At 40.8% G+C, this 20,639-nt stretch overlaps 2 protein-coding genes and 1 pseudogene across 2 annotated transcripts in view; 2 read left to right on the forward strand and 1 right to left on the reverse strand.

Annotated features, from left to right (window-relative positions):
* The window catches only part of LOC146669990 (uncharacterized), a 35,289-nt gene extending 16,238 nt beyond the window's left edge, over positions 1-19,051 (forward strand). Inside the window, exon 3 of the mRNA XM_085407812.1 lies at positions 18,747-19,051. Within this exon, the coding sequence (XP_085263938.1) occupies positions 18,747-19,051 (305 nt within the window). The remainder of the gene's footprint in view (positions 1-18,746) is intronic.
* Positions 8,616-9,748, reverse strand: LOC146669991 (uncharacterized; annotated as a pseudogene).
* Positions 19,052-19,211: 160 nt separating the features above from the next.
* LOC146669992 (uncharacterized) lies at positions 19,212-20,371 on the forward strand. The gene is made up of 3 exons (XM_085407814.1): positions 19,212-19,501; positions 19,637-19,941; positions 20,085-20,371. The coding sequence occupies exons 1-3, from the start codon at positions 19,212-19,214 to the stop codon at positions 20,369-20,371; spliced, it is 882 nt and encodes a 293-aa protein (XP_085263940.1).
* Positions 20,372-20,639: the final 268 nt, after the last annotated feature.

Genomic DNA, 20,639 nt, shown 5'->3' on the forward strand with positions numbered 1-20,639 from the left:
TAAAGCTACACAAACACAACCACACCTTCCCACTGCAAAACTCAAACCCCCACACCAAGAGAGCAGCTCGAAGCTGTCAAAACTGTAAACACCATACACAGCATTACACACTACAGCAAAACAATTGAAAACACAATGCTCAATCTGTGAGAAGGTTCTTTGGTTCATAACTGCCAATGCATATTGTCATAAACTGTACAGTAACGGATAGTCATAGAACCCTGCAGAGGATTAGGCATTTAGATTTGTGAGTTTCACATGCAGACTATAAATCTATAAAAACATCCTGCATGTACGTACACTACTGTAACACAACTCAATGCAAAAACAGAATCTATCGCACACAACAGTACTCTCGGAAACATGATCAGGGTGTGAAGTCTTTTTTATTGTCTACACGGTCTTTTTACAGTATTACACACAGTCACTGTGCGGCATCATGTCGCCGAGCTGCATTGGGCCACATCACCTCATCCACATCACAGGCTATATTGTCCCTTGCTAGGCACCGCGGGAAAAACGCCCTGGAATGGCGAATCCATCCCTGGAAGGCCTCCACTGGGATGTCAGCACAGGCCAGCTCCATTGCCCGTACGAGGTTCTCTCTTGTGTATGGCTGTCTGTCATACACCTTCCATCTCCATGATGAGAAGAACTCCTCTATAGGGTTCAGGAAAGGGGAGTAGGGTGGCAGACAGACGTTTAAAAAGTAGTCACTGTTGGTGGTGAACCACTCTCTGATCTGGTGTGTTTTGTGGAAGCGGACATTGTCCCAAATGATCACATACATGTGATGTGCTAGCCTAGGATGGTGTTGTTGACGGTCCAGGAGGATGTCTTTTAGCTCCTTTAGGAAGGTGAGGAGACGTTGGGTGTTGTAAGACCCAAGGACAGCATGCCGGTGGACAAGCCCCTCCGTACCCATAGCTGCACAAAGAGTAATATTACCCCCCCGTTGGCCAGGAACCTCAGTGATGGCTCTTTGGCCAATGATGTTACAGCCTCTTCGCCTTCGTTTCTGGAGGTTGAAGCCAGCCTCATCCAGGAAGAGGTACTCATGGGGTCTGGCCATCGCGTCCAACTGCATTATCCTCTGTGAACATGGAAAAGCGTACAGGTGTTCAGAACGGTCAATCAGGTAGCACAGTAATGTCCAGAAGTAATGTAGGCCACTAAGCAACACAGTATGTCCACTAACTGTACTGTGGACATGGATGTATACGTACTTGCACATACTCGTAACGTTGTTCTATGTGTCGCGCAGAGTTGCGCTCAAAGGGAACCCTGTAGACCTGTTTCATCCTCATCTGTTGGCGCCGGAGTACTCTGTCTATTGTGGACACGCTGACAGCATCAATGTTCTCGAAGTTGACATTACCTGCAATGACTTTGTCTCTGATCTCTCGGAGTGTAATGCAGTTGTTCTCACGGACCATATCTGCAATGAGGGTTTCTTGTGCCGCTGTGAATATGGCAACCCTCCCACCTCTATGTGGCATTCTTTTAGCTCTAAAGAAAGACACATGTGTTGTCAATTGACCGATTCATATGTAAAACTACATGTAAAGTAACAGACCACTTTCACAGGCCTGTAAAACTGTAGTGTGACAAAGAGAGCAATAGCGTACTATACCTGTTGTGTTGTCTAAATGCCTTGATAATGGTGGCCACGGTGAACCTACTCAGGTTTGGATGTACTCTTCGTCCCGCTTCAGCCATTGTCATGCCATGGACAATGACATGATCAATTACTGTTGCTCGCATATCATCTGTTATTATGGTGCGAGGTTGTCTTCTTCTCCCACCTGGACCTTCTCCTCTCTCTTGTTGGCCTCCTTCTCTTCCTCCTCTACTCCGAACTCCTCTTCTTCTTAGGCCTTCACCTCTTCCTCCTCTGATCTCAACCCCTCTTCCTCTTTGGCCTGCAGCTCTTCTCCTTCCGCACGCTCGTATGCCTTCATCCATTGTGATTGTGTGGCATCTTCACCAAACTATGCTTTCATAGGTGGGGTCACATCATTAGCAACAGGTGTCTTCAATTTTGAGTCGTTGTGTGTAGTGACTGACGCCAGGTGTGTTCCCTGTGTTCAAAGATTGGTGACTGTGGCAAGCATTTTGCATCACATGGGCTTTCATTTGAGAATATGAGCAGAGTTGTTTTGCAACATGTGTTTTAGCAAGGAAAAATGTGTTTAGATTTGTGAGTACAGAGGGTTGTGTTTTGTGAATTGTGTCTTCATGTGACATGTGTTTATGGTACTGGAATATGGTGGCTACATTTCGTAAATGTGTTTAGACTACTGGTCATTTGGGTTACAGGATTGGCTTTTGTGTTTTAACATTTGAGAAAAACTGTAATATATGAGAGCACTGATGTTGTGGCTCTTCAAGGTCCTGATGTTCGAACACGCTCCAGTCCGTGTTTTCCGTGTATACATCCATGTTCACAGTACAGTTAGTGGACATACTGTGTTGCTCACTGGCCTACATTACTTCTGGACAATACTGTGCTACCTGATTGACTGTTGTTCTGAACACCTGTGCACTTTCACATTTTCACAGAGGATATTACAGTTGGACGCGATGGCTAGACCTCATGAGTAAGTCCTTGGGTCTTACAACACCCAACGTCTCCTCACCTTCCTAGAGGAGCTAAAAGACATCCTCCTGGACCGCCAACAACACCATCCTGGGCCCGCACATCACATTTATGTGATCATTTGGGACAATGTCGCTTCCACAGAACAAACCATATCAGAGAGTGGTTCACCACCAACAGTGACCACTTTTTAAACGTCTGTCTGCCACCCTACTCCCCTTTCCTGAACCCTATAGAGGAGTTCTTCTCATCGTGGAGATGGAAGGTTTCTGACAGACAACCATACACAAGAGAGACCCTCCTAAGGGCAATGGAGCTGGCCTGTGTTGACATCCCAGCGGAGGCCTTCCAAGGATGGAATCGCCATTCCAGGGCGTTTTTCCCATGGTGCCTGGCAAGAGACAATATAGCCTGCGATGTGAATGAGGTGATGTGGCCCGACGCAGCTCAATGACATGATGCCGCACAGTGATTGTGGTGTGAATAACGTAAATAAAAAAACTTCACACCCTGATCATGTTTTCAAGAGTACTGTTGTGTGCAATAGATTCTGTTTTTGCATTGAGTTGTGTTACAGTAGTGTACATACATGCAGGATTTTTTTATAGATTTATACTCTTCATATGAAACTCAGAAATCTAAATGCCTAATCCTCTGCAGAGATCTACGACGATCCGTTACTGTATAGTTTCTAAAAATATGCATTGGCAGTTATGAAACAAAGAACCTTCTCACAAATTGAGCATTGTGTTTTCAATTGTTTTGCTGTAGTGTGTAATGATGTGTATAGTGTTTACATTTTTGAAAGCTTCGAGCTGCTCTTTTGGTGTGAAAGTTTGAGTTTTGCAGTGGGAAGGTGTGGTTGTGTTTATGTAGCTTTAGAAAAGGGTGTTGTGTTTAGACATTGGGGAACATGGTGGAAACATTTGTGAAATGTGTTTTAGCATTTGAGAAAAACTGTAATATCACTGCGGTAGGAATTAGAACAAAACTAATGGGAAAGGAGACCCCTTGGACATAAATCAGTGTGATGAGAACTATTGATAACAAAAGAAAGAAGCTTTGGAAAAAATATATCTGTCCCATCCGCTAACATGGAGGAGGCAGGGTTTATGACCTATACTGCAGCCAGATACCAGGGGGCAATAGAGACGTTTTGGCTTCATTTTTGGGGAGCTGTCGCCTTGTCCATGTTTTCTGCAGTCATTGGTACAAACAGACCAGTTTTACTGTAACAGGTGCACTTTCATGTGCAAATGATAGCATTTCAGATCGTTTGGCAAGTTGTTGTGTAAGGACAAGAGAGGCATTGTGGACAAAACAAGAAACCCCCCATAATCTTTAGTTAAAATATTATATTTGGTTAAAATGTTCTGATTGTTCAAATATGTTATTTTCTTTGGTTGTTGTAAAATAATGTGTGCCACAGTCTCCAATAAGACATGGTACGGGAAGGGTAGTTATTCCTCAGTTCCTAAAGATGAGCCCACAGATTGCAGAGAATGTGGGAAAGTTGGCTGTTAATCCCCATTATGTGTCATTAGTATATATTCATTGGTAGCGATAGTCATGAAGCTAACAATTAGCAGCTAGAGCTAATTCTCTAATGCTTGTGGAAACCTTGCGGCGCTGTAGTGGACATATACTGACATATACAGTTGTCCTGAGACAACTGGGGAAGTACAGTCTTCCACAGGAGCTGCTGATCCAGTTCTACACTGCGGTCATTGAGTCTGTCCTGTGCTCCTCCATCACAGTCTGGTATGGAGCAGCCACTAAACAGGACAGGAGCAGACTGCAGCGGACTGTACAGGCAGCAGAAAGGATCATCAGCACGCCCCTGCCCTCCATCCAGGATCTGTACCTCTCAAGAACCAGGAAACGGGCAGGGAAAATCATCACAGACCCCTCACACCCTGGACACAGACTTTTTGATCTGCTGCCCTCTGGCAGACGGTACAGAAGCCTGCAGACCAGGACCACCCGACATAGGAACAGTTTCTTTCCCCTCGCCATCTCCCTTCTTAACAGTTGACCTGTCACACTGCTCCCACTGCCAGACTGCAGCTGCACCTTATGTACATTTTGTAGTATTCATTCCACCTCATTCATTTCTGTATTTTATGTATATAAGTTTAGATTCGTTATTTATAGTTGTGTTACGGGCCCCAAGAATGGTGCCACAATAACAAAGAAGAAATCCCTGCAAACACAGGTAAAGTTCAGGAGCAATGAAGACAGTGCACTCGGTTTGCCTCTCAGATTGCATCTCTTATTCAAGTTTCAATAAACATGAACAGCATTAACAATATCCACGTGTGCATGACTTTTTCAGTCCCAGTGTCCATATCTGTCCATTTCCCCAAAGTCACAAGTAGAAAAATAAATGAATTCACACTCTACACGTTCCACTATTTTACATGTACTTCATGCAATCGCTCAGTCTAAGCAAAACAAAAGTACACACCTGCTCTTACTTAAGCAGTTGGAAGCCACTGTAATCTACAATGAATTTACAGCAATATACGACTGTACAGATTCTGAATACTGGAATTGAGCAGAATTAGACACACATTTACAGCACACTGAGGATGAAATTCACTTTTGCATAACATGGACAACTTCTTTCTACTTCACATGTCATTAACACTCACATATTAAACAGCTATATACTTTTCAAACCTCAATGACACTTAACAATAAAACATCTTTGTATCATAAGCTTTATATAAAATAGTAAAGTGTGCGGGAGTACCAACCTTCATAATGAAAAGAAAATAAATCGATATGAATGACCTTCCTACAAGACAATGCTCTGGGCGCTAACGACCCACAATACAAAACATTACCGCGCCGTTTCTGCTAGCGGCCTGCGCAGCCTGACGCCGCTGTCTCACACTGATGCGAGTCGACTGCGCGGCAGTGCCCATAAGTGTTACAGGTACTGTTCTACTTCTTCACAAGTTAACATGGAGATAAAACATTGTTATGTACAAACAGTGGTAGTATTTCTTTACCAGGTACCAACCTACAAACACAGGTAAAGTTCAGGAGCAATGAAGACAGTGCACTCGGTTTGCCTCTCAGATTGCATCTGACTCGTGGGCGGAAGTCCATCCCCCTAAAGCAACCGGGTTGCACCTGTCTTGGAATAATAGTTCCGCCTGGGGTGTTGCTCCATTTCTTTGTACCTTCTATACAGTTTATGTGACAAAATAATGCACTGGTTAGGTTGGTCATGTTGTCAAAGTCATTTTGGATATTAATAGCCACAGAAAATAACTGATAAACAAATTAAATAAATTAAATTAAATGATTAACACAAAAGTGGCCATGCATTTTGGGTGTGCCACAGTTGGTTTACACAGCTTTGTGTATGTATGTGTAAATATAGACACGTGTGTGTGTGTGTGTGTGTGTGTGTGTGTGTGTGTGTGTGTGTGTGTGTGTGTGTGTGATTTACATTGCTGTGCTTGAGAGCCACCATCTTTTTTTTCTTTTTTTTTTTTTCTTTTTTTTTTTTGCCTGTCCCATTTGGTTCTTTAGCCATCAGAATTGTTGTCTGAAGACCAACAAGGATACCCAATGGATTTACTTTGCCAAATGGATCATCGTGGCATTGCCGTATTGGTCCATTTGGTCGATCTTTGTTTTTATTATTTATTATATTTTATTTTCAGATGTTACAGACGGGACAGACATGAGTGAGGGATAGGAAAGGGAGAAAGAAAGAGGAAGGAAAGGAAAAACAGAAGGGGAGAGGGACAGTGAGAAAGGGGGGGAGAAAAAAAAATAAAAATCTCCTGGATCACCTGTTGAGAGAAAAATAGAAAACAAGCAAAAAAAACCAAAGCAACATACTAAACACAACACCATCGCATTAATCTAGCTAAGTGTAAACAGCAGTAAATACTAAATATTCAATGTTGTTGTGCAGCACGCAGGACAGATGTGCTTCGAAGTAGCGGCCAAGAAAGGTGTAATTTGGGTCTACGAGCAGTGAACACCCGTGTGCATACCTGTGTGGATCAGCGCGCTTGTATTCCAAAGGTTTCTCCATGTAACGATCTGCTAGGGAGTGTGGGGGGGCTGTCACTACCCGATCCGTACCGGAAACCCGATCGGTACCCCGCATGCGCAAATCTTACGTCACTTCCTGTATTTGCCAGCATTGCGACATTTAAATATATTTGAATGATACGTGTCAATACGGTTAGCGCTCAGTTAGCTCCTAGCATTTGTCGACAGCTCTTCCTCCTTTTCGACAGCCCGGGACATTTAAACAATGGATGTATACAAGCAAATTTATGCTTTTCTCCTTGTCACTACCCGATCCGTACCGGAAACCCGATCGGTACCCCGCATGCGCGAAAGGTTTCTACTTCCGGTCGTAGCGTTTTACGATAGTTATGGGTCAGAGTATCTGTTAAAATGTTAAGAATAACAAGTATATCTTAAAATGTTTGCAATAATGAAGCATTTCAGTACAATGTAGACAAAAACGAAAAATAAAAAGAAAGTTACGGATCAGGACTCTCCAATCCTTACTGCGCATGTGTAAAGTCTGACCGGCGCATGTGCAGATGTTTTCTTCTTCTTCTGTTCGTTTAATGGCAGTTTACTCCCCAGTGTACGAGGATACCGCCACCTGCTGACCGAGCGAATAAACCCTATTATAAACTGAATTATCATCATTACAAACGTGTGTTAAATCTGATTTAGCGATAGTCGAGTGTGTTTATGCTCGTCTGTGAGGAGAGGATTGATTAGAATAGTGATGATGACGTCAGCTATCACTGTCAATTGTCAGTAAACACTTCATCTGGCTGATGAATCTACACGTGAGATATTACAAAGTCTGCATTATTAACTCTGTAATTAGGCGCCATTCTCCTTATGTTACGGCGCTGTTGCTCAATCGGGGGACGCTCCTTGTTGAGGAGAAAAGCATGAATTTCTTTGTATACGGATTATCCATTGTTTAAATGTCCCGGTAGTCGAAAAGGAGGCAGAGCTGTTGAGAAATGCTAGGAGCTAACTGGGCGCTAACCGTATCATTCAAATATATTGAATGTCGCAATGTTGGCAAAGAGAGGAAGTGACGTAAGATTTGCGCATGCGGGGTACCGATCGGGTTTCCGGTACGGATCGGGTAGTGACACTGACTATGCTGTCTGTGTTGAGCGCTCAGTGGATCTGCGCTCGACAGTGCAGCCTAGGCGGAGTAGTCGAACACAGATTCACTGAGCGCTCAACACAGACAGCATCGTCAGAAGGAAAATTGATAAAATAAATTACAAATGTTGTATTGTTCGATACATATGCGTACCGAACCAAAAGCACTGTATCGAACGCTTCAATATCGATACGAATATCGTTGCACCCCTAATATATGGGTCATTCCTACTATTCGGTGCCATTTCAGTGTGATCACTCTTCATCAAAAAATACAAAATTTTGAATTATTTTAACATTTCATCTAAAAGAGGGATTTTCAACCTATAAGAAAAATGTATTGGTCCAGCTAAGGATATTATATTATAATATTTTTTAAAATCAAAGTCTTTACCATGACGTGCCAAATGTCCACCCTGTTACAGGACATTCAATTTTCTATTAATAACTGTTTTGAATGCACAGTTATAGTAATATTTACATTTTCTAAAAGCTACAATGTCCCTTTTTAAAATCTGCAAGGAAATTTCAAGGAAGTATTTTAAACAAGCATTATATTGAAAGAAGACAGGTTCAGTTTTAAGACACAGTGTAATTTCAAAAGATTGTTTTTAGATTCAAAGGGAATATTAAAAAAAAATTGGCTCCATTTTTAAGTAACTTAATTTTGCTGATTCATTCCCTCCCAATAACCAAAGAGACATGCATTATGTTTGTTGATTTGATTTAATTAACAAAAGAAACACACAGGTAACAGGGTGGACAGAGGAGAAACAGGGTGGACAGGAGGTAACAGGGTGGACATAACATCAGTGACAAAAAATACCACCTTAAAGAAACTTCAAAAATCTACATGTAGCAGACATTCATCGTTTCTCAGATTTTCTCTCAGTTGTCTGTAGGCTCTATACTGCCATCGGATATTAAAGACGTGCCGCCTAAATCTGAGTAGTCCGTCATGAAATTCCCCTGCAAGTGCATCCTCTGTTGTCATGACAGTTGTCTTCACTGTAATTGTTGACTTTTTACCAGATACCTCTCCATCATTTAATTTTTCATTCTCTTCTAGAGACCACTTGGTAAAGGCCATCTCTGTGTTGTTAGGAGGTCTCAAGAGTGTGTGTGTTGTACTGAAACAGTCTTTGCACTCACCATATGCACAGACTTTGGATTTAGCATCACACATTGTTGCATCTACCATCTCTTCAATGTGTTTTGTTGCTGACAGACCTTGGACATACAGGGCATTGGCCATGAACTGTAAGTTCTCATGTGTCCTGCACTGACAGGTTTCACGATCAGCTTCTGTGGGCACCACAACCCAAAATGGTCTTAAGGTGCAGAAACAAGAATATGAGACCTGATGCTCAGTTTCTGAAAGAAACTTATGGTGCAGATTCTTCAGTGAATCAGTTAGCAAACGTTTCTGTTTTTTTTATTTTCTTTTGAGTTAGTTTGCTTTCGTCCTGTTGTCATCCGACTGACGTCATCTCTTAAGAAGAAGGCCTTTATTTTCTGCTTGCAATCAACTGGTAATCTATTGCTTTCCTTTCTTTCAAAGGTTATGAGCCCTCCATCTTGTCTTTGACCACGCTTTTTTGAAAAGCCTAGAGCTGTCTGTGCAGCCCTCTGTAGCCTGTATTTCTTTATAATTTTTCCTATTGTCGTTTTTGCAATAATTTGCCTCTCTCGTTCCTTTTTGGTGTTTTTGTATTTATTCCTGATTTCCTCAATGATTGATTCCTGCAGTAATAGTCTTTTCCTAATTGTGTTGCTAACTGTTTCATGACGCAGCAGTGCATCCACTTTAGAACGTGGGGATTTTTTTTCCCCACCCAAACGCTGGCACCTCTTCTTGTATTTTTCTTTTTTTCTCTTTTCCTTTTCCAACAAGGCCTTTAGCTCTTTAATTTCATTCTTGAGTCTCCTTCTTCCCTGTCTAATATTCCTTCGTCCAACAATGTATTGCCTACAACACAGGAAATATTGTCACAATTATTATATATATATGTTTAGATAAAGGTTTAGATACAGTATAAGATAGACGTTGGATATTATATGTTTATAATGTATTAGGCAGGTAGACTCACACACACACACACACACACACACACACACACACACACACACACTCTCTCTCTCTCTCTCTCTCTCTCTCTCTCTCTCTCTCTTTTTAGGGCAAAATCACGTTTTATCATTCAAATACAAAATCTACCTAATCAGCAAAGCATTGAACTGTCAACTCTTCTTCTAACCTTGAGGGTCCTGGTTGCGGGGCATTTTCTGGCTCTAGGGAATATTCTGGACTTAGGGGAGGAGTATTCATAGCCCCAAATTCTGTCCTGCCTTTGGCACTAGCCCTCTGCTTTCTTTTCCTTTCTCGCCACTGCTTTCTCTGTGCTCTCTTCTGTCGTTCACTGAGATCTGCCACTTTCTTTTTTTTCCCCTTCCTCTCTGTCCTTTCTCCACTTCTCTTTCTCTTTATTGAGATATATCTGTCTTCTCTCAGGGTCAGCATCACGACGTGCTCGGTAGCGCCGCTGCTTCTCCGCAGCAGACATTGGTGCCATTCCCTGAAAAATGTATACTATTCAAAATCTTCTAAAAGTATATATATACAGGTCAATAATAATTACCAATACACACTTGTATAAATAACCCTAAACACTAAACTTCTATCATCTTACGTCCCCCCTGTTACCATGTGTCCCCCCTGTTACAGTGCATAGCAATAACAGGGGTGACGGTATCAGGGGGGAGATTTTATGCTAAACTTAGCCATTACTACTAGTATGATGAACAACAAGCTAGTACATGGTGACCACTAAGAACCATTTTTAACATGTTTATTAGCCATATTATAAAAATTACAAAAAAAAAATTGTTTCCACTATTAATAAGCGTAACAGGTTGGACGTGTTATGCTTTGCCACATTACAAAATCTTGCTAAAACATTGAAAAAAGGGTTGATTAAAGAGTGGTACTTACTCGTCTTCTTCTTGAAAGTTTTCCCTCCAAAATATGTTACATCCGGGAGTGTCATGTGACTAAAAGAATAATCAGGTGATGTGTTCTATGGAATTCTTATCAGAGTAACAGGGGTGACAGTTGATTCAGGGACACAACATTTTTTAAAGATTTTAAGTATTAAACATGCATTAATAATAAAAAAGAACATTTGATGAGGAACATTAGAAATAAGCCAATCCAGAAATGATGAAAAATCTAGATTTCTTTTTTTTTTTTAAGTTATATTTGTAACTGAAGTCGAGCAAGCATGACTGGGGACATAGTACTTTAGTGACTTGTGCTAAAATAAAAGTAATTTACTTTTAATGTATTTATCCTGTGTATATATCAATGTGTTCTATGGTAGAGGGGGGTTAAACATACAAGAAAATGGTTTAGAAATAAGCATTAGACAAGTTTTACACTAAATATACCATATTATGTCATTAGGACTCAAATGGCACCGAATAGTAAGAATGACCCATATATATATAAAAAAAAACACCCAGCACGCCCCTGCGGGCGGTTTATCCTTCAAGCTCGGGTCCTCTACCAGAGGCCTGGGAGCTTGAGGGTCCTGCGCAGTATCTTAGCTGTTCCCAGGACTGCGCTCTTCTGGACAGAGATCTCCGATGTTATTCCCGGGATCTGCTGGAGCCACTCGCCTAGCTTGGGAGTCACCGCACCTAGTGCTCCGATTACCACGGGGACCACCGTTACCTTCACCCTCCACATCCTCTCGAGCTCTTCTCTGAGCCCTTGGTATTTCTCCAGCTTCTCGTGTTCCTTCTTCCTGATATTGCTGTCATTCGGAACCGCTACATCGATCACTACGGCCGTCTTCTTCTGTTTGTCTACCACCACTATGTCCGGTTGGTTAGCCACCACCATTTTGTCCGTCTGTATCTGGAAGTCCCACAGGATCTTAGCTCGGTCATTCTCCACCACCCTTGGGGGCATCTCCCATTTTGACCTCGGGACTTCTAGGTTATACTCGGCACAGATGTTCCTGTACACTATGCCGGCCACTTGGTTATGGCGTTCCATGTATGCCTTGCCTGCTAGCATCTTGCACCCTGCTGTTATGTGCTGGATTGTCTCTGGGGCATCTTTACACAGCCTGCACCTGGAGTCTTGCCTGGTGTGATAGACCCCAGCCTCTATGGATCTTGTACTCAGAGCTTGTTCTTGTGCTGCCATGATTAGTGCCTCTGTGCTGTCTTTCAGTCCAGCTTTGTCCAGCCACTGGTAGGATTTCTGGATATCAGCCACCTCCTCTATCTGCCGGTGGTACATACCGTGCAGGGGCCTGTCCTTCCATGATGGTTCCTCGTCTCCCTCCTCTTTCTTGGGTTTCTGCTGCCTGAGGTATTCACTGAGCACTCGGTCAGTTGGGGCCATCTTCCCAATGTATTCTTGGATGTTCCTTGTCTCATCCTGGACTGTGGTGCTGACACTCACCAGTCCCCGGCCCCCTTCCTTCCGCTTAGCGTACAGCCTCAGGGTGCTGGACTTGGGGTGAAACCCTCCATGCATGGTCAGGAGCTTTCTTGTCTTTATGTCAGTGGCTTCTATCTCCTCCTTTGGCCAGCCTATTACCCCAGCAGGGTACCTGATCACGGGCAGGGCGTATGTGTTGATGGCCCGGATCTTGTTCTTACCATTCAGCTGACTCCTCAGGACTTGCCTGACCCTCTGCAGGTACTTGGTGGTTGCAGCCTTTCTAGCGGCCTCTTCATGGTTCCCATTTGCCTGCGGGATCCCCAGGTACTTGTAACTGTCCTCTATGTCTGCAATGTTGCCTTCTGGTAGTTCAATCCCCTCAGTTCTGACTACCTTCCCTCTCTTTGTTACCATCCGACTACACTTCTCCAGTCCGAACGACATTCCAATGTCATTGCTGTATAGCCTGGTAGTGTGGATCAGTGAATCGATGTCTCGTTCACTCTTGGCATACAGCTTGATGTCATCCATGTACAGGAGGTGGCTGACAACTGCTCCGTTCCGTAGTCGGTATCCGTAGCCAGTCTTGTTAATGATCTCACTGAGGGGGTTCAGGCCTATGCAGAACAGCAGTGGGGACAGAGCATCTCCTTGGTAGATCCCGCACTTGATGGTAACTTGTGCTATGGGCTTGGAGTTGGCCTCTAGTGTTGTACGCCACATCCCCATTGAGTTCCTGATGAAGGCTCTTAGGGTCCCATTGATCTTGTACAATTCTAGGCATTCCAGTATCCAGCTGTGGGGCATTGAGTCATAGGCCTTCTTGTAATCAATCCAGGCAGTGCACAGGTTGGTCAGTCTGGTCTTGCAGTCTCGGCTGATTGTTCTGTCTACCAGTAGCTGGTGTTTTGCACCTCTGGTATTCTTGCCAATTCCTTTCTGTGTCCCGCTCATGTATTGACCCATGTGCCTGTTCATCTTAGCCGATATGATGCCTGACAGGAGCTTCCATGTAGTACTGAGGCAGGTTATTGGTCGGTAGTTGGAGGGGACCGCTCCCTTCTTGGGGTCCTTGGGGATCAGGACCGTCCGACCTTCGGTTAGCCATTCCGGGTGTCTCTCGTTAACTAGCAGCTGGTTCATTTGTGCTGCCAGACGCTCGTGGAGTGCAGTCGCAAAGGAATGACATCACAAGAAGGTGATTGGTCACTTGCCATGTTGAACCTGGAACAACATTAATTATGATGATGTGGGAACAATGCTGACACGAGGAAATCAGATCGTCCAATCACAGTGGGTGAAAACTGGTGAATCACACTATCTTTGTTTATGTTATTTCATTCATGTTACTGTTAGGAGTATTAGCATTTGAATTTAAAGACTAACCATAAGGCAGTGCGCCTAAAAAGAGCTGTGTGAGACTGTACAAATGTGTAACGACGTGCTATGTCTATATATTTGCAGGCACAGTAAAGTAAAACTAATAAAGCTACACTGGTTGCAATTCCTTTCAATCCAAGTGTGCAACAGTTGACTTGAACTGTGGGAAAAAAACAATCAGATATAGTAGGGTGACCATATTTTGATTTCCAAAAAAGAGGACACTTAGCTCAGTCATGAAGAACTTGCTTAAAGAAACATATTTAACATATTTAAACGATGCCTTCTCTGTGGAGTTAATGAATTGTGAAAGAAAATATGTAATATAGGCTTTTACAAGACAACAAGTGCAAAAAAATAGCTTAAAAGCCTCTGGAATAACAAATAATGGTACAGAAATAATGCCTCATCTGCATAAGAAAAATCATATATATATGTATATATAGTATATATATATATGAAGTTCATGGCAGTTCAAGTACTTACTGTTTATGGCAATAGTAGATGGGTCACTGCCAGGAGACATAAAAAGAAAAGCATCAAGCTTTGCAACATAAGCACACCAACTTCAGCTCCAGCAGGTAAAATCTTTCTAACCATCTCCAACTACACAGTCCCTGTTAGTGTCTGCCCACAGGAGGAGCCTGTAGACACTTGGCTTGCAAAGTAGAAATTACACTAATGAAGCTTCACAGCTCAATATGACTGAGGCTGTCACTGTGATCAAGGATTTCCTCAGAGTCAGTTTTGGTGAAGGAAAGGTTGCTAACATCACCAAATCAGGCAGGTGACCATGAAAGTAAATACTAGGTTCTCTGACTAAATTCGCTATTGATATCATCAACGAAAATCTGCTGGAGAGAGAATTTATTAAAAACTAAATGTTAAAAGATTGCAACTCCCACTAAGTGTAATTCTGTCAGTCTACGGTAAAATACTGTAATTACATAAACATTTAATATTTTATAAAAACCAACATTAAATAGGGCTTGAGTTAAATATAGATACCAGGGGGCGATAGAGACAATTGGCTTCATTTTTGGGGAGCTGTCACGTCGTCCATGTTTTCTACAGTCACTGGTTTTGTACCTTTTAATATATCAAGTCTCCGTGTGTGCAGACAACAATATTACAATATGCAGTAAAACCACTCTATACCTATTTCAGACACATATGTTAAAAGAAAAGTTCTCCTGTCCGACACACCAGACAGCAACTAAACTTCTGGAGATGGCCGGTCTCAGACCACATGGAGAGTGAATTGTTCTTACACGCCCCAGACGGGAGAGTCAAACTCTTTGTACAGTGACTATTCCTCCATCATCATCAAAAGTGAGTCTGCGGCTTTACCACAAAGTACTGATATTATCTTAATGTGTGAAAGCAAAGCATGCTTTCAGTATGTTGGTCAGACACAGATGTGATCCTAACTGCAGTTATTGTTTCAACTCTTCAGCTCCTCTTCCATGTAAACTCATCATTAATCCACCAGTGATCACAGAGACAGACTCAGTCACACTCAGCTGTGAGACTCCTTCATCTGTTTCTGTGCCTGAATGTTATTTACAGTAGCATGTTGACCATTGCAGTACAAATGTCTTTTTTTCTTTTCCATATTATTACATACTGATAAACCACCTTAATAACAGACATTTTGTGCTGCAATATGTCAGTTTTTGTTGATCTAAAGGTTGGATTAAGAGCCACAGATTTAACAACCTTCATTCCTGGGGACAGAATTGATCAAGGTATTCTTCATCTACAGTAACCTAACCTCCATTACTGTACAATGTAAATGACTGTCACTCTTGTCCTATCATATCTTAAAAGAAAATCAATATTAATAAAGCTTTTTCACTTGTGAATTAGTTTTTAGTTAAATGCAGAAATTACTACTACAACTACTAATAATAATAATAATAACAACTGAGTTTTAAAAACTTTCATTACAAGTAAAATGTTTTCTACAGGAAGATGTAGTTTATTGTTTTGACAGGTTTGGTTAACTTTTTGCTGTCATCTGTGTGATTCTGAGAAGTCAATAATATAACTCTATTGATTTGTCTTAGATATTGATCACAAAATACCCACAGATTTATTCTGATAAGCATCACAGAGATGAGCTGCCCTTTGGGCCTTCTCCTGAAGTTACCTGCGTGGGTGTGTCCTACCATCCCTCCTACCTTAGGTGCCACCGTTTTCTTTTGTACAGCTGACTCCCATCAGTAATTAAAGGTATTAAAGGCCAGAGAAAGGTGAGCTCTAGGGCCAGAAAAAGCAGATGGAATGGCTAAGGAAGTTATTAAAAGAGTAGATGCAGAGGTACAGATACCATTATCTAAATCGGAAGGAAAGTGTATAGTTTGGAGTGAAAGTAAGAAGTTATGGAAAATGGTGTGGGATAATGAAACTAGAGGGAGACAATTGTATAGGGTACAAAATACAGTAGAAGTAAAACAAATAGAGGACTGAATAGGAGGGAGGAGATTGTTATGTGTAGAATAAGAACAGGGCATTGTTACCTGAATGGCACTCTTTCTAGGATGGGGAAACATTTAAAGGGGCTGTGTAATTGGTGTGGTGTTATGGAAACAATTGAGCTTGTATTTATTAACTGCAGGAGGTATGGTAACTATAGGAGAATGATGAGGGTAGAAACTGGAATGAGGGGGGACTCAGGTTTGAAAAGGTGGTTGAATGGCTAGGATGTCATGAAAGGATAGAAGTGGTTCTTTGGTTTCTGAGAAGTATGGGATTATTTAAGAGGATTTAAAGAGCTAGATGCAGTCTAAGTAACACAAGAGGGTGGCAGTAATGCAACTTCTATGGAAGTGCAAGCTGCCGTTAAAATGGAAGATGAAGAAGAAGAAGAAGAAGAAGAGCAGCTCTAGGGCTCTGTTGATTTGCAGCTAGTGAGCTGTGTGTTCTGCTCCTACTCGTGGAGAAGAGTGTGTTTGGCAACTAATCCTCTTTACTTACTTTTCATTTTACTGACCAACGCTTGAGTTTTGTTTTGTTTCTTTAAATGGTGATAACAGCTTGTCTGTCTCTTTTAGTTGAGTTATTAATAGAAACTTTAATAAAACTCTTTAATTGAACCCCTTTTGCCTCCCTGTCTCCTTTTTCTGACCTGGACACTTTTTGTTACTTTCCCTAATCGCCTGGACCCTTTTAGGGGAACGTGACAAAGATTAACAATGACTAACACTGAGCAGTGCTGATTTTCTAACACTGGAAAATAACTAAACATGCTAGTAACTTTACAGTGTTAGAGAATCAACACTGCTAATGTTAGCCATTGTTAATCTTTAACACTGACTAGGTTACTGTTAGCAATATAACACTGTCAAAAATGTTCATTTAACACTCAAAAGAGTGTTAAATTAACATTTTAGCAGGTCTTTAGAGACAATTAGTTCAAAATTACTTTTGATTTTGTCTGGAAACACATGAGAAAGAGACAGCTCATTTATAATACATAATTTAGCTTCCACCAACATATTTCTGAGGAAAAGACTGTTGCTCGCCTATTGAATAAATTCCTTCCTGTTAAGATCACCTCTGTGCTTGTGTCCAGATTTCCATTTAACTTAACAATATCATCATTATATGGGTTGAGGGTTTCAAAAAGTGTGCTACAGCAGGTCTATTTGTGTCTCTCTGAGTTTTTATTACAAAAAAGTATCCAGCATTTAGGAAACAGACAAAGAAAAAAAAAATTAGTGTGCATTGTTGTTTATCTTTTGTCTTTTTCCTGTTTTACTTGGAAGGTTAGTTTTCTCATACTCCTTGCTTTCATTTGACTTCCAGCTTTTGTCTGTAATTAGCTTCTCTGCTCTCATTAGTTTCACTTTAGTTTGCTTTTACCCGTGTTCACTCGCCTATTTGTGTATATGGTCTTGTCTTGTCTTGTCCTCTACAAAAGCCTTGCTTCACCCACAGCCTGTGCTAGCTTCCTTTAAAACAGACTTTCTTCTGATTGGCTGAACATCACAATGAGGAGATTTGAACAGCAGTTAGGTGGAGATACGTCTGTCCTCGAAGTCAAACCTCTTTACTTTATATGGTCTCATTTTAGACAAGTTATTTATAATTCTGTTTGTCCATTTATTCTCATATATTGAGGTTGTTGCTATGCCTTAGAAGAAAAAATATGGCATAGGCATTCATGGTTTATAGTAATGAGACCTCTGCTGTATAGTTTATATGAACTCTAGCTGTAGCTATACTGTATGCTAAAATGCATTTTTACTTGAAAGGAAGTTTTATGATGGCTGGTGAACAAACACAAAAACTATACTGATAATCAGGTGGAAATGGTATCCCCATCTGTGTCTAAAGATTTCTATAACCATTTTTACCAACATCTCAAAATTTCATTAATAATCCATTTACTAAAAAGCAAATTACTTTTGTTTTGACATACATGATAAAGCATGTATTCACTAATCGTTCTGCCATGGTAGAAATAAACATGTATAAGAAACACAAAAGTGATCAACAGACACTTTAACTGTTATGTGCCTACAAAAAGGTTTACTAAATATATTCTAGTTATATGTGTGAGGGTTTAAAAAGTGTATATTTGCAGGTTCTCAGTATGTGACGTGTGTCTTACTGTGGCCAGTTAGTGTGACACTGTGAAAACTGTGGTTTTCCTGAAAACAAGTTCTAAAATTAACATTTAATGCACATGAGAGTCAGAGCAGTCAGACTGTTGTAGTCTGTTCTGCACGTTCACATTGTTCTTTTAATCATGGCTGATCTCCTGCTGCTAGTCGTTCTCATGTGTAAGTTAAACTTCTTATGATTCATTGTTCATGTCACCTATTACTAAATATAGTCTCACCTATTATTACTGTTAGGTGTTAGCATGTTTACCTCTAACACAAGTTTACATTTTGAATCTTTTTATTGTTGATTCTATTTTGTGTTTTCTTCTTTCCTTCTTCAGATTCCTTTCATGAAATTAAAGCACAAGGTCAGTCGTAGTTTCATGTGTTTATCACTGTATGGGTTTATTAATTTTACTGTTTTGTCTCTAGAGTTTCTCTACAGTAACTCAGCTTTGCTCATCATGAATACTTTTTGTGCATATATAAAATATTCAACATAACATCTGCGTAAATGTAATTTCAGCCAGTCTTCCACCTATACTGAGCGTGAGTCCACCTGCGATCACAGAGACGGACTCAGTCACACTGAGCTGTCAGACTCCATCATCTGTTTCTGTGTCTCAGTGTGATTTCTACACTGCAAGCCAAAAACTGTCCAAAGGTTCCTCCTGTGTGCAGACACTGACAGCGACTGAGCTACTAAAGATCGCACATAAGAGTTTACCTGCTGAGCTTGAAGTGAGATGTTCTTACACTGTACAAATTGATACTTTTAAACTGCCATCTCCTGAAAGCGAGCCATCCACCATCACCATAAACAGTGAGTGACAAAAGTACATGAACAGTTTATAATATGTTTCAATTGTAATTATGGGGTTGATTAGTTATTATCTGAGTACTTGCAATAATTATTCATCTAAATGTAATTATTATAAATCTACAATATAAATAATATAATATAGATGCGAATGTGCTTAATTAATCTAACATGTACCTGAATTTTTCAGATCTCCGTCCACCTAAACTGACAGTAAACCCACAGAAGATCACAGAGACAGACTCAGTCACAGTGAGCTGTCAGACTGTTCCTGTGTCTCAGTGTTATTTCATCATTTCGGGAGATAAAACTGTCAAATCAGCTCCTTGTCTGCAGACTCTGACAGGGTCTGAATTTCTGTCATGGACACGTCAGAGTTCACCTGTAACAGTTGAAATGACCTGTTATTACATTTATATATATAAATCTCCAGTGAGTAACATGTCACCAATCACAATACAAAGTGAGTAAATGCTACTGCAACGAACGCAGTAATATGAGGTTTAAATGTGCATCAGATTAAAACTTTCAGAGTAGTTTTTTTAATTTTATTTTCAAATAAATGTAATGTTTTCTCTTTTAACTCAACAAATTTTTAAATTTTTAGCTCCTCGACCTGAACTGACAGTGAACCCAAAGAATATCACAGAAACAGACTCAGTCACAGTGAAATGTCAGACTCCATCATCTGTTTCTGTGACTCAGTGTTTTTTGTACTTTATGAGAGGAAGAAAATCTACATCCATCTCCTGTCAGCAGACACTGACAGGAACTGAGCTCCTCTCTATGACACAGCAGAGTTCACCTGCTGAGGTGGAAGTGACATGTTTTTACAGCTCAGAGCATAAAGGAGGACAATACCAGTCTCCTCACAGTAACAGATATTCCATCAGCATACAAAGTAAGTGATCACACTGTGAGTTAAGAGGAAAATTTTCATGTGCATCAGAAAAAAACCTCTCACAACAGTTTCTATTATTAGATTTTATTTTAAATAAAATAAAAATTTGCTTATTTAACTCTACAAATGTTTACATTTTTTAGATCCTCGGCCTGAACTGACAGTGAATCCACAGATGATCACAGACACAGACTCAGTCACAGTGAACTGTCAGACTCCATCATCTGTTCCTGTGTCTCAGTGTTATTTCATCATTTCAGGACATAAACCTGATAAAGCAGCTCCTTGTCTGCAGACTCTGACAGGGTCTGAATTTCTGTCATGGACACGTCAAAGTTCACCTCTTACAGCTGAAGTGACCTGTTATTACTTTTATATACAGAAATCTCCAGAGAGCAACATGTCACCCATCAACATACAGAGTGAGTAAATTCTGCTGAAGTGCACTAATGTGAGGATGTTTGTCTACAGTATCAGTACAAAAAACGAAGCTGCTCTCAACTTAAGGGTTGGGGGAAGAAATTGTGTGAAATGTGTATTAAACTTGATCATTTTAAAAAGTAAAACTCTCAGATTAGTTTCTATTAATATATTTTATTTTTAGGTAAATGAAACATTTGCTTATTTAACTAAAAAAATAATCTTTACCTTTTTTAGCTCCTCGGCCTGAACTGACAGCGAATCCAATGATGATCACA

Source organism: Rhamphochromis longiceps, linkage group LG5 (genome assembly GCF_057381845.1).
Source record: "Rhamphochromis longiceps isolate RC_006_pf linkage group LG5, R_longiceps_female_GT1.1, whole genome shotgun sequence".
NCBI classification, from domain to species: Eukaryota; Metazoa; Chordata; class Actinopteri; order Cichliformes; family Cichlidae; genus Rhamphochromis; species Rhamphochromis longiceps.

What these genes read in the sequence shown, in the direction of transcription:
- LOC146669992 (XM_085407814.1), top strand. Translation starts at nt 19,212, where the DNA reads ATGTACCTGAATTTTTCAGATCTCCGTCCACCTAAACTGACAGTAAAC. An exon ending in ATGTCACCAATCACAATACA is followed by an intron (nt 19,502 to 19,636) that starts AAGTGAGTAAAT and finishes TCAACAAATTTT; the next exon opens with TAAATTTTTAGCTCCTCGAC. An exon ending in ATATTCCATCAGCATACAAA is followed by an intron (nt 19,942 to 20,084) that starts GTAAGTGATCAC and finishes TACATTTTTTAG; the next exon opens with ATCCTCGGCCTGAACTGACA.